The sequence below is a fragment of the Malus domestica genome, chromosome 10 (assembly GCF_042453785.1).
Source record: "Malus domestica chromosome 10, GDT2T_hap1".
NCBI classification, from domain to species: Eukaryota; Viridiplantae; Streptophyta; class Magnoliopsida; order Rosales; family Rosaceae; genus Malus; species Malus domestica.
Window position 1 is genome coordinate 13,195,957 of NC_091670.1, and position 13,856 is coordinate 13,209,812.

A 13,856-nucleotide genomic window follows, 5' to 3' on the forward strand; every position below is an offset into this window, starting at 1 on the left:
ATTTAAAAGTTTAGGGGGGTAAATTGAAAGTTAGGTGAAAGTTCAAATGGGAGAAATGGGCAATTTACTCTTCTCTTTTTAAAGAAACTTACGTACAACTGAAATGCCAAATCTACAGTACTCTAAACTGCCAAGTGAGGCCATCCATCCATCATGTGTTGTTTTAATTTTCTTACATGACATCGTGTGATTAGTTTGAGATACTATCATTTTAGCAAACCCAGTTGTATGCAAGTTCTTCTCAACCGAGCCCCCAATAGGCTAAACATTTGGTTTTGGCAGCCCTTAAAGTTGCAAGAGAACCACCACAGCGTGAGGCTCCCTCCATGGCGACTCAGGCGGCCGGCGATCTGTAGTACAAACTGCATTTTTAAATTTTCAAAGATTTCCATATGGTTTCATAAAGAAAATGAAGTACACAGACAAAACAACTGCAAGGTGAAACAGCAACTTTTTCTATTGATTTAGCTCAAATACAACGATATTTCTCGTAAACAAGGAGAGGATAAAGAATCAATTGAATATTAAACGAGTGGCAGAGAAGAAACAAAAATCGAGTGACAGAAGCTGCATCCAAAATTTCCCAAAATTTCAACAGGGAGGCGTAACCTGTTGGCTTCGGCAGTTGAAGACGAAAGACGAAAACAAAAATGTTAAAAAGAATAAAGCGGTATATACATCGCCTCACTGCTGTTTACCTTCTTCGATAATCCACACTGAGGAACCTTTCATACTGTGTTCCCGTAAGTGTCTTTTGGACATCACCCCAATTCTCAATCTGACTAGATAAGTTACCTTTGTGTATCTTCACCTGGCGGCTCTTTAAATCCCTTTTTGGAACCTTGAGAAAATCTTGAACGTCAAGCAATTTCTGCAAACATACAAAATTGAAACTTTCAGAGATTGGTATTCTTTCTTTTCTACCCTTTTATCAGGGCGCTGACAAAAATACTACTGGTACACACGTAATAATTTATCGCAACAACAAGAGGAAATATCAGTTTAGCGTTCATATGGTTCTCTTACAGTGCGGTTTTTTACGATATCCTCATAGAATAGGATAATATGCCGGGTGCTCTTGAAATATTCCAAAGCTTTCGTACTTGTATCCTCTACTTGCTTCAGGTTGGGTATCAGCAAAGTTGCATTGATTATAGGCTTGTATTTTGCAAGTATCTCTGCCTGCACCCAGAACATGTAATGAGTCTGTATGTCAAGTCAAAAAGAAACAAGCAATTGACATTTACCTAGAAAGCATGCATACGAGGGAGGGAGAGACAGACCTCGTGAGGAGAATGAACATGAGACTTGTGGGTCCCATTCAGCAGCTTATTATCTCGGTCATACAAGTTTGCAAGCACAGAGATCATCCTCCGTAACAGGTTTCTCCGAAAGAGAAAGATAGCAGAAACACCTCGTGTATTGAAGTACTCTACTATTTCTTCATGATGCTGCATCAAGCCCTGCATAAATTGTTGCAATATTTAATTCGCTGGTCCATGCATAAAACAAGAAAATGCAGAGAAAAACACAATAAATTGTCTCATGAGCTAACCTACGCGTCAAATTCTACCTAGAGCAAGGAATCGAATACAAAAGTAAAGATAAATAATGAGTTTCAGGCCAATTGCTAATGAGAAACAAATTTGGATGGACATTTCAATGGACCAAATTAAATTACGAGATGGACATTCTAACTTAACCCAAATCCCAGTTCGTATCAAATTTCTTTCCGACCAAGACTTGCATCCATTTAACTATCATACCAAGCAAGCTTGAAATGTTACTCAGCTCAACCCCCTTCGCTAACAATAATTCTTTGGTTACAGTGAGATAGTCCTACACTTCCAAACAAAAGGTCGTCATTACTTGGAGGACATGCTTCTCTCAATGAAATGGAACAATGTGATGAACAATATCTAGATCCATCAGTTGCCATGAAATCTGTAAGCTTCTTGCTAATTTAAATTGTATTATCCCTTTGATACCCCAAATTAGGTTACTTGAAGGCTGGCTTCCTAATAGGCACATGGGTTGCAGTCAGGACAGGCGGTTTATGATGATAATAGGGCTGCCTACCTCTCTAAAATACGAGTGTTGAGCATTCATGCATCTATACATAATCTAAACAAAGCATTGAGTACCATTAATATCAACTTCTTCTAACGTATAAATTTCATGGAAGCAACTTAACTCCGAAGTGCTACACATTTAGCATATAAAGTTCAAGCTTAGCAGCAGTGCAGAATATTTGTAGAGAGTCCACATTGAAGCAAACTTCAAGCTTAGCAGTTATCCAGAAAATTGCACTGTCTAAATTCAGCCATCTCTAAACCCGTCCTACTAGCCACCGGTGAGATACACATGAAATATGTGCACGATCGTCATTAAGAGCATCATACTTCCCGATCATCGATGACCCTAGAAGATCATAAAGAAACTCCCCTATCCAATCCTACATACCCTTTACCACTCTCCACGAATAAGCATTTAATATCAAAACTATAACACAAGCTTCCTGGAAGGACTTGAAACTATACATTTTACTATAGTATCTGTAACTGTAACAACTTACGAGATGATAGGGCAATTGAGTCGTTGGTGATACTTTTACTAATAATAACTGGCTGTCAAAAAACAACAAGCTAGGCTGAAAACTTCCTGTCGAAAATGAGTAAAACATACTCAACTGAAATGCCATGTCTCTCACTCAACAAACCCACGAAATAGCTAATTAACAGAAGCAAAAAATAAAAATAAAAAACTGAAAAAAAATGCATGAAAAAGCACCGACCTGATTAAGCATCCACTTCAAGCCAACTGCAGCGGTGCATTCATTCTTTGAGGCACTACTCAACCAATCTAGATTATAAAGTTTGTCCAAAGTCTCAACGATTGTTGAAATATTGCTTCTCCTAACTTTCACAGAGAAAATCTCCCCATTTGAGCTTATGTTAGTATGATTATTCAATAGCGTCTCAAACCACCCACTCCCAGATCTCTGCATCGACAAAATTGCGAAATATCGCACAGGATTGCACGCACACTCAGCCCTATTATCCACAAAAAAATAAAATCTAAATCATTGCATTTCAAATGGAACCCAAACTTGAAACTCCAACAGATCAGTAGCATACCTGCTATAAGTATTGGGCTTTGGGTAGTGCATATAACGAAGTTCCTCCGGCTCAACATCAGGATGTGGACAAGGCCATTGAATCACCTGAACACTTGAAAATCCGGACTTGGTGCGGGTGCTGACTTGCTTTAAACAAATTGAGCAAATATAGACACCACAGACCATTGCAAACAGCACGACAATCATCCGCAGCACCAATGGAGATTTCTTTGGCGTCTTTATTAAAAATATATCCTGCACTCAATGAATTAGGCAATGCAAAACGAAGGTTGAATAATAAATTATAAAAACGACATGGGTAATTAGTCCTAATAAAGGTCCAAACTTTACAAGTCAATCTGATCAACATCGAGCTACCCAGAAGTTTATAAACAGTAAAGTCGGCAGGAAGAACAAATGACATGGGTACATTGCAATGATCCAAAAAATTCCAGGATTCATAAATTCACATGACTAAGCAGTTAAATCACAGTCGTTAAGTAAAACAACAATAGTGTAATTAAGATTAATCCTAAAACTAAAAACACGACAAGGGTAATTAATCCTCAAAAAGTTCCAAACTTTTGAGTCGATCTGATGAACAAGCGACATGGGTATGAATGGAATGATCCAAAAAAATTCCCAGGATTCATAAATTGACATTACTGAGCTATTAATTCAGTGATTAAGTAAAATAATAGTGTGATTAAGACCCTTTTCCTATTTAAAAAGGAAATTTGGGTTTGCCTGAGCTAGAATACACAGACCAAAAGCAACCAAGAAATAAGGATAACAAACTGTCAAAAATTCAACACCCAGATCGGGAAATTCACATGCAACCCCTAAAAGTAATAAAAAAGGGTCAGAATCTAATACCCCAAAAAAATTAAAATTCCAGGAAAAAAAATACAAAAAAAAAGAAAAAACAGTTAAAATTTGAAAGGAGGAGCCGGAAAAAGCATACCTTGAAGGAACAGGGATCATCAGCCATTGTAATGGGAGCTTAAAAGGCAAGCATTCCTCCTCCTGCTTTACTTTTCTCAAAAATCCACAACAGCCATTAATTCACAAACCCACAAACAATAAAAAAGGAAAGGAGGAGAGAGTAAAATCTGTAGATTTTGATGGGGTTGGAGCTTTTTCTCGTGAAGAACACTATGATTCGATGCCTCTCAGAGAGCCGTTGCACTTGCACGCTCTCTTGCTCTGCTTTTTCATGTGTATGTTTCTTTTTTCCCTTTTCGAATTTTTGCAGAGATTTTCTATTCACCGTATCGTTTCTCGACCTGTTGGTACTTTTCTGCAGTAGACGGTGGAAACGGCGTCGTTTGCCTGACCTTCTGCGCCCATTAATTAAGGAAAGAGAACGACATTAATGTTTGACGATTTCCCCGTAGTTGCCAGTTGGTGCTGTTTCCCGACCGGAAAATGTCTTTAATTATTATTCGAGTTGATTAAAAGTTTTGGTTTTTTTTTTTCATTTAATCTAAACTACCTATTAACAAAAAGATAATGCAAAGAATATCATTTGGTTTTTAGTTTAATTTAAATTATGTTTATAAATTAAATTTTGTAAATTTTTCTATTACTATCAATGAAGCATTATTTAATTTGTAAATTTAATCTCCTTAGCATTTTTCTTAACAAAATTCCCTTTTATCGGTTAAAAGATGACGAAAAGACAAATTTGTCCGCAAAATAAAGTTATGAGAGCTAAGGCAACCGCGCACAAATCAAATTATACTACTTTTTTCACCATGAAATAATCCCCCACTCTTTTTGTACGTACCTTTTATTAAACATTTGATTAAGACTCTTTGACTCACCTGCAGTTGAGTCCGCGAGTCCGCGACCTCCTTGAAGAAATCTCATTGTCTCAGACGACATACACCGAGATTCCAGCTAAATCACGTCATCGAATCTCAATGGTTTTAGACCCATCCGCCACGAAATAACCCTCACCCTCGTCTTTCGAGACGTCGCCGACCTTTTGAAACCCATGGGTCACACCTTCGTTGCCCCCTCTGTCTGAGAACACCTCCATTCATGGCGGCGGCGGGGTCGACTGTCTCCGGATGGACCCACACCCACGTCTGATGGGCTTTCTTTCAGGCCACCCGCTGCCTTCTGGGCCTCCTGCTCACCTCCGCCCGCACCCAACTGAAATTAGGGCGCCTTTCCTCACAGGCCTGCACCCAGCCGCTGCTCGGGTGCCCTTCCTTTCGGGCCAAGGTCAAATATGGGCTTCTCTCTGCTAGGCTCGCAGCCACCCAACCCAAATATGGGCCTAAACCACTAGTTTTCTTGTTTCCACACTTCAACAACTGACCCTTGTTTAGACTCGGTCTATGGATTAATTTAGTGACCTACAGTTCATAAATCCAACAAAAAAAATATACTTTTTCCCCACAATCCACTTTCCATAAATTACGATCCAATTTTGAAGTTTGTAGAATCCGATTGAATTTCAATTGGAGAATTTTTTTCTCGTCTTTCTATACCTCTAACATACTCCTGAAGGAAAAATGTAAAGAACGGAAGTTCAAGAAACACAAGTGTAGGTGTCGCGTAGCAATATAAACTCAAATAAGAGTGTCGAATGAGCATGGGGCGTCATAAAAGATGGCAAAGTTATACAAATAGTAATAAAATGGAACATGATTGAATGAGATGTACTTTTGAAAGAAAATTCAATGATAAGAGCACTAAGGCATTAAGGTTCCCCTTGAACATACATACGAAATTCCATCAATGTGATTGCTGTTATAACTCAATCAAGATACAACGTAGAGGGAGGCAGATTGTCCGCCCTCCCTTTCCCATGCTCTTTCCATCCCCTTCTATTTGTGCGGTCATGGTTAAGCTACGTCAACCTTTTATATTAATTTTTTAATAAAGATAATAAAACAAAAAGCAATAGGAATATAAAATGTTAATGTGACTTAACCGTGACCGCATAAATAGGAGGGGATGGGAAGAATATGAGAAAAAAAGGACAAACAATCTGCCTCCGACGTAAAGTGCACCTATAACTCAATTGAATTTCTTATAGGAAGGATTCGAAGGATAACCTGTACCTCTGGCGCAAACTATCAAGAAATAATTTCGTCGAAATTCACATTAGTAGGAATGCTGATAAGTGTGGTTGGAGACAGAAGAGAGATGTTGTTGCAGACCGAGGTATGGTGGGTATTTTGAACAGAGACCTTGCAGACAGAAGGCTCTGATTCAATATGCTTAACAGCCTGCTGCATATGTGCAATGGAGCACCGCAAATTTCTATGCATTGTGGTCGTTAGGACAAATATTAGGTTCCTCGATCTCAATTGCCAACTGCTTAGCTTCTTTTAGTTTATTTAAGCAACCAGCATCAACATCTTAGTTTTATCCTTGCTACTCCAATATAAAATGTTAAAATATATTTTAGTTTTATAAGTAATTATATGCTTCATAGCAAAATTTAGCTTCAGCTCATGCCAAATTGCATTCAACGTGTTTGCATATTTTCAGTAGTTCAGTAAATTGTAGCAATGGTCCCTCAACTCATCAAAACGTGTAGCTATAGTTCCTCAACTAAAAATTCATTACTATTAGTCCTTCAACTTTAATCCAACTAGAGAAATTGTCCACAACTTGAACCCAACTTTAACCTAATTGTAGCAATAATCCTTCCAATACGTTTTGATGAGTTGAGGGACCCTTATTGTAGCAATGGTCGTTCCAACAAAATTCTATCGAAGTTGAAAAAAATAACTATAAAATCAATGATAATTGATTTTTAGTTAAGGTACAATTGCTCCAATTTTGATTAAAATTGAGAGACAATTGCTACAATTTACTCTTCATTTTAAACCCAAGGTTTGGTAGGTAGTTATAAATTTATTGAGTAAATTGTAGCAATGGTCCCTTAATTTTAACTCAATTGGAGCAATGGTCCCTCAACTAAAAATCCATTACCATTGGTCTCTCAATTCATCAAAACGTGCAGTTATGGTTCCTCAACTAAAAATCTATTACCATTGGTCCCTTAACTTTAATTCAACGAGAGAAATGGTCCCTTAACTTTAATCCAATTGTAGCAATGATCCTTCCAACATAACTCGTTTTGACAAAAAATTTGACGTAGTTGACGAAAATGACCATAATTACACACTTTGATGAGTTGAGGAACCCTAATTATATAAATGGTTATTCCAACATAACTTATTTTGACAAAATTTTGACGAAATTGATGAAAATGACTATAGCTATACATTTTGATAAGTTGAGGGACCAATAGTAATAAATTTTTAGTTAAGAGACCATTGCTCCAATTTAATTAAAATTGAGGCACCATTGCTACTCTTGATGCAGGCTTGCAATGCATTTCGCGATCTTCAAGAATCAAACATTCTGCAACCGTATATGAGGGATGTTATAGCAGAAATATCTAAAGCATGTGAAGCTTTTCAAGCGAAGGAATCAGCTCCTTCCATTGATGGTACATTAGCTTTCTCTTAACCTGCAATGTGCTGATTTCTTGTAGTGTTCTGAAGGTTGGACTAATTTTTGTAACGGTAACTGCAGCTCGAGCACTGAGTCGGTAAATACAAAGATTTACATCCTAAGGCTCTGCTCATGACTGTTGTCAATTATAGTTTGAAAACCCACAGCAGAATGCGGACAGTTTTTCCGGTAACACCTAAATGAACTTATCAACGAACCAGAAGGCAAAGAATTGCATTCCATGAATGCTTCCAGCATGATTATAAGGCTAGCTAGTCTTTCCTGTATGCCAACTCGTTCAAAACATCGGCAAGATCTGTCTCACCCTGAACACTCTGAACCCACTTGGCGTTAATCTGCACACGCTCAATGCTCTGCTTCAAGGTTCTGGTTATCGAGGGGGTGGGATGAACCTTAAAGAACTCATCTACTTCCTTAACCTTTTCAAATGAAGCCAACTGCAGAGGAAGGTAACGACGAATGGACATGAAGGTATAAGAAAAGAAGGAATGGAAAGGTATTATGTAGCTTGTGTAATCACAGATTAAAATTACACAAAAAAAGAAAAAAGGTCTGAAAGGCCAGAACGAACCGGTGAAACAACTGCACTGACAAAGCTAGCAATTACAAATCCAGAACCCCAGGTCTTGGAGATGTGCTCCCAGTTATCCTGTATTTTGGATATCATCCAAAGGGCAAAATGAATCATATTAACAAAAGTAGGGAAAGAATAGAAATACATTTCATAATATGCTCTTCAGAAATTAGTGCTTCAGAATTACCTTCAGCCACGTCAAAGCTGTTTCCCGTCCTTCACTACTAACAGAAGATAGCCCACGGGCAGCATCCTGAAGGCGGACCTATAAATATAGATGCCGATTGCTTGAAATTTCCTTGAGATGCTCTAATAATTATGTACTTATAATTACAAAATTTCAACCAGCAAATATAAGACATAAGTTAAATCGGATACCTCAGAAGACAATAAAAGGTTGAGAACTTCCAGTACTATGCTCGGATCTGGACAAGATGCTAATGATTCTACAGGCACAAAGAGATATCTTATTCCCATGACATAACAAATTAACAATCTCAGATGTTAGATCAGCATCCTTAATTGTACAAATGCATTAGTAGTTACTTATAATGCGGTTTTTCTCCTCGCTTAGATCAGCCTCTCTGTAAACTCTAAGAAGAGATTCGTAGCCCCATCTGTTAGACATGCTTACTCTTTGCATTACCGCCACATACACTGCCTGAAACAATAGTTAATCATGAACATCAAGAGGAAAGTTAAAAGCTTGAATATAGTGTTTAATTAATGGTTTACATCCAAAACAACCTTTCTTATGTCGGGAGGAAGGACTGGCGTATTTCGGTTATCTAAGAATTCACGAAAACGCCTACTTGCTTCATTAATTGTTGGGTCATGTCCAAACACAGCAAGGGCAGTTAAAATTTCTCCTCTTAGCATTGAATCTAAATGGCTCTCACCAGGTTTAGGCTCCCAACCAAGCTTTCTGTAGATAAATTCAACATAAATATAAACTGTTAACAAAATAAATAAAAAGAAAGAAAAAAAGGAAGCAAATTTAGTGGACAGTTTGGTACTTGCGTAGTTAAAAAAAGATAAATTCAACATAAATATAAACTGTTAACAAAATAAATAGAAAGAAAGAAAAAAAGGAAGCAAATTTAGTGGACAGTTTGGTACTTGCGTAGTTAAAAAAAAAAGAACAAGCTTACTCTGCAGAGTACTGGAAAAGGCTAATAAACGATTGTTTTATGAGATTCAGTAGCTCGGGTACAGCATCAGCTGCAATTCTTGCCAGCTTATAACATATCTGAGAAGTGAAGATCAGAGTCAGACTCAAACCATATACACAATAACCTAAACACAGAGCATAGGTGATCATTACGGCAATCAAATTTGACAGCACTGTATAGTCAAGTTCCTCTCTGTAAGCATCCAACAACGTAAGCAATGAAGCAAAAGACTGCTGGCGAGCCATAGAAAGGGCAAATGAATCATCCAAGATTCCTGTTGAATGAAACAAAATGATATAAACTAAATACTTCCATTTTTCACTATCATAGAGATGCAAGTTTGTGTGTTTGTGTGTGTGTGCATAAAAAGATGATTACCGTATCTGTCAGTTGCAGACAAGTCTTTCTTTTCTATAACATTTCTAAGTGCAGGTAAAAGTTCATCTGAATATATCACCCTGTAAAAACCAGTCTGATCCAAGTTGACTTTGATCCAACTGCATAAGGCATTGTTTTTATTGTTTGCACTTCTACATCCCTTCTCCGCTAGGGAGCAGCCCAGAAATTCTTTTATGTCGAGACTTTCAGACTTGTTTCGTAGTAGGAATCTCTTGTGCACATCATATGAGCCACAGCATAATGTTATTGGCACAATCCATTGCCCATCACCTTGGGAACCACTCGAGTAGAATTGTGTCTGCCGTTTATTAATTTACTTATTAGAATTTTCCATGTACCACAAAATAAGGCATAACATGCATCTAAGCTCCGAGATGTAATTTCAAATTTTGACAATCAAACAAAATTTTCAAGGAGGCAACATAAGGAAACCTGGTCAAATTGCAATTTCTGATCTTTCACTTTGACAGAAATAACAGGGTAACCCATTTGCTGAGTCCATGAATTCATTAGCTTGTTCACAGGTTCACCAGATATCTCCTCAAGGGCAGCCCATAAATCTTCTGTGAAAGTATTTGAGGAAGCATGCTTTCTTATGTATGAAGCAAGTGACTTCTGGATGCATTAAAAAATAACATGCAATTAACCAAAGTTCAAAAGTTCAATTGAAGAATACAAGACACATCAAATACCTTTCTCGTATTGTATGAAAAAAAAAATTATCAAAGAACCTACCTGGAAGCATTCCGCACCAAGATAGCTTTGTAGCATCCGAATAATAGAAGCTCCTTTTCTATAACTTATTGCATCAAATATTTCATCAACCTCAGCAGCATGATTGATCTCTACCTGGCCAAAAGACCCAAGATTAAAACATAATATACCAGTTACCTGAACACATGTATGCTTATACCCTTCATTAAATAGTGTGCTGAAAGTATAGTGATGAATACTACTATTTAAAGCCTGTCATGCACGAAAGACATACGTAAAAGTACCTCGATGGGGTGAGATTCTTCAAGCCCATCCAGCTTAAGACCCCTAGCACTTTCATCAACAAACTGAGTCCATACTTTCCACTCTGGGAACAAGCTATCAGTAGCTAAATAGCTCACCTAATGACGTTTAAAATACTTAATTAAAGTCCAAAGCATGTAAAATAACAAGTACAACAAATGAAGTTAAGTGATACCCATGTTGCAAATCCCTCGTTCAGCCATAAGTGTGTCCACCATTCCATTGTTACAAGATTGCCAAACCACTGGTGCGCCAATTCATGTGTCACAGCAGTTGAAACCTTTCAAAAGCAAAAAAGAAATGTATATTCATATATACATTTCATTTGGGTTTTAAATAAATAAATAGGGTAGTGCTATCAACAGGCCCATTTTTACTTCTCACACACCCCTTTCAACTTTCGGCCTTCGGATCGAATGAATTGAAGAAGATCGATGGCCAAAAATTAACTAGGGTGTGTGGGAGGCAAAAACAGGTGTGTGAATAGAACTGTCCAATAAATAAATAACTACATACATATGAACCAAGCTAAATGCTGAAAGCTAGAGTGACATTTAGGATGTGTGTGTTACCATTTGCTTGTTGGCAGCTGCAGAATTTTGTTCATCAAAGAGCAAAGCTGATTCTTGGTACGTAACTAAACCATAATTCTCCATGGCCCCAAGAAAATCAGGAATTGCAACCATATCCAATTTGGGCAAAGAGTACGGCACAGAAAAATAACTGTAAAACTTTTTCGTCATTGATTTCATATTGAGTGTTTAACAACGCATCGTAAGAACAGGAAGGAAAGAAACTAGATATAGTCCATAACAGGCATTAAGGGTAATTGCAAATTCGAATATGAATGATTAGTAATTTTGTGATCAATAAACATACTCTTTGTAAAATTCAAGAGTCCTGACAGCAAGGTCCAAAGCAAACTTCCCTTGGTCTGCCTTGCCAACAGGACAATATACCCGCACTATGACCCCTACAACAAGATAAAATGTGGCACCATCAAGAAAGGGTTGCAGTTGCACTAAATACACACACAACAAGAGATTGTCAAAGATTTTACCATCAGAAGTATGATCTTCAATATAATCAAACAACCCAACAACTATGGCCACCAAATATGTAGACATGATTGGAGATTCTTGATATGTAACTGTCTTCATATGTCCATCCACTTTTTCTTCTCCAACCGGCATGTTGGAAAGAGCTACTAATTCGGACGGAACATCATCCAATATAATCTTGAATGTAGCCTGTCAATCAAAGTTCCAGTAAGAATAAATGGGGTGAATGCAGACCCTCAAAGTTAAACAATTTAACCAGAACTAAAGGATTGATTTCTTATCTATACTACCATCCCATAAACAACATATCTGTTTCCTCCTAAACTCAAAGCTGCAGTTAGAAGCCATGTTTAGTATCCAGAACCAACAAATGTAAATCAATATTTTTATTCTACTGTGTACACAAGTGAGAGACCTTCCAAGCAGGTTCATCCCAACATGGAAAGCACCGCCTGGCATCAACTGGTTGAAACTGCGTAACTGCCATATTTTTCTTCTCACTGTTATGCTCATATGTACTGCACCATTGAAGTGTAATAGGCATATTGATAGATGAAAAGAAGCTATACAGACTGTATAACAAATCCGGAATTCAAAGAACGTACTTACCTTCTAAAAAATCCCTTCATCTTGTCATTCAAAATACCTTCAAACCCAATAGCCAAAACTCCCAAACCAATCGGAAGTGTCTCTCCAAACTCCAAAACCAAAACCCCGTCTTCGTCGAATATCTCAACTTTTGAAGGCTTAAAGATCTGCTCAAACAGTCATTTACTCATTATATGAGTTACTTTAACACTATTTTGGTACTGCTGAAACAATCAGATAAACTTAGTAGGACTTTCAAATTAAATGAGATAGCTATTTTCCAATCCATCTTTCCTTTTCCTACAGCTTTCTAATTAAGCAGCAGCCAAACAAGGCAGCAAAATCGCTAATCAAGGATTGATTAATCACTTATGGGATAAGTGCTTCCCAGAAAAATCACTTTAAAAATCGATGAGTGTCAAGTAGCAAATCATCCAAGCTAAAAACGATAAAAAAATTGTTTGAATTGAGGCAAATAATAAGTGCACCGATGATCAGTGGTAGTACCTTGGAAGAGTGAGTGAAAGAGACGGAAGCGGCATCGACGGAGAGCTCGGCAGCGTTGAGGGCGATGAATCGAGTATCGGAGACGATATCGAGGTCGATGGAGACGGAGCCGGCGAATTTGCAAGCGATGAGGTCGGGTTTCAGACGTATGGAGTATCGCTTTGGCACGGCGAATTTAGGAAGCCGCGGTTGGCCTTTGAACTGCTCCATCTCCGCCTTCGTGTGTCACGATAGTTGCTCCTCTGTTCTGTAAGAAGTAGAATGATCATAGGCGATATTAACGTCGTGCGCGCAAGTCAAACGTCAAAGGTAATGCATTGAAAGTGTAATCAATGTTTAAAAAAAATCAAAGAAAGATATAAAAATAGGAGGAAAAGTCTAATCTTTACCTTTTGTTTTTTTTGGCTAAAGAGAAGTACCATACTTATTGAAATAAAGAAAATACATAGATCAAGATGAAGGATGGGGTGCAGCATAGGGAGGTAGATTGTTTGCCCTGTTATGGTGCCCTTCTTATTCCTTTCTATTTGTGCTGTCACGGTTAAACCACGTCAACATTTTATATTGATTTTTTTATAGAGATAATAAAACAAAAAGCAATAGGAATATAAAATGTTGACGTGACTTAATCGTGACCACGCAAATGGAGGGGATGAGAAGGGCACCATAACAGGAGGGCAGACAATCTGCCTCCGCATTATAGACCTCAATAAAACCTTACCAGGAATTTCAATTTAGACGAAAGAAAAAGATTGCCTCTCATCATAATTAACAATATAGCCATCCTCCAAACAATACAATTATCAAAAATTAATTAAGAAACATCCTCATTTAAAGCATTTTAGACTAAAATTGGTGGGTATCCACACCAAACCATCTTAGCTGGACATCCAAGTCTAGCACGCCCGAGTCTA

At 37.7% G+C, this 13,856-nt stretch overlaps 2 protein-coding genes across 3 annotated transcripts; both read right to left on the reverse strand.

The window, feature by feature from the left end:
• Positions 1 to 432: 432 nt before the first annotated feature.
• On the reverse strand, positions 433 to 4,458 carry LOC114827573 (uncharacterized). The gene is made up of 6 exons (XM_029109626.2): positions 4,083 to 4,458; positions 3,138 to 3,373; positions 2,795 to 3,053; positions 1,284 to 1,463; positions 1,027 to 1,182; positions 433 to 871 (listed from the first exon to the last, which is right to left on the reverse strand). Exons 1-6 carry the CDS (start codon positions 4,107 to 4,109, stop codon positions 695 to 697), a joined length of 1,035 nt encoding a protein of 344 aa, XP_028965459.1. The 5' UTR covers positions 4,110 to 4,458; the 3' UTR covers positions 433 to 694.
• Positions 4,459 to 7,508: 3,050 nt separating this feature from the next.
• On the reverse strand, positions 7,509 to 13,271 carry LOC103454499 (aminopeptidase M1-like). Of its 2 annotated transcripts, none has more exons than XM_008394085.4 (19): positions 12,943 to 13,271; positions 12,457 to 12,602; positions 12,263 to 12,365; positions 11,847 to 12,036; positions 11,666 to 11,759; positions 11,359 to 11,509; positions 10,962 to 11,066; positions 10,768 to 10,884; positions 10,505 to 10,618; positions 10,202 to 10,384; positions 9,749 to 10,067; positions 9,523 to 9,644; positions 9,350 to 9,447; positions 8,946 to 9,123; positions 8,745 to 8,859; positions 8,577 to 8,644; positions 8,386 to 8,463; positions 8,196 to 8,273; positions 7,509 to 8,061 (listed from the first exon to the last, which is right to left on the reverse strand). In XM_008394085.4, exons 1-19 carry the CDS (start codon positions 13,150 to 13,152, stop codon positions 7,876 to 7,878), a joined length of 2,655 nt encoding a protein of 884 aa, XP_008392307.1. In that variant the 5' UTR covers positions 13,153 to 13,271; the 3' UTR covers positions 7,509 to 7,875. The 2 variants fall into 2 exon arrangements, with proteins under 2 accessions (XP_008392307.1, XP_028965460.1); XM_029109627.2 differs by having other exon boundaries at positions 10,202 to 10,381; positions 12,943 to 13,268.
• Between the last annotated feature and the right edge of the window lie 585 nt (positions 13,272 to 13,856).

Excerpts from the sequence above, each read along its gene's own strand:
- LOC114827573 (XM_029109626.2), bottom strand. The coding sequence starts at position 4,109 with ATGGCTGATGATCCCTGTTCCTTCAAG. Across the intron at positions 3,374-4,082 it reads ATGATCCCTGTTCCTTCAAG|GATATATTTTTAATAAAGAC; the intron begins GTATGCTTTTTC and ends CATTGAGTGCAG. Across the intron at positions 1,464-2,794 it reads TGAAGTGGATGCTTAATCAG|GGCTTGATGCAGCATCATGA; the intron begins GTCGGTGCTTTT and ends CAATTTATGCAG.
- LOC103454499 (XM_008394085.4), bottom strand. The coding sequence starts at position 13,152 with ATGGAGCAGTTCAAAGGCCAACCGCGGCTTCCTAAATTCGCCGTGCCA. Across the intron at positions 10,068-10,201 it reads AGAAATTGCAATTTGACCAG|ACACAATTCTACTCGAGTGG; the intron begins GTTTCCTTATGT and ends AATAAACGGCAG. Across the intron at positions 8,274-8,385 it reads CAGCTTTGACGTGGCTGAAG|GATAACTGGGAGCACATCTC; the intron begins GTAATTCTGAAG and ends TCCAAAATACAG.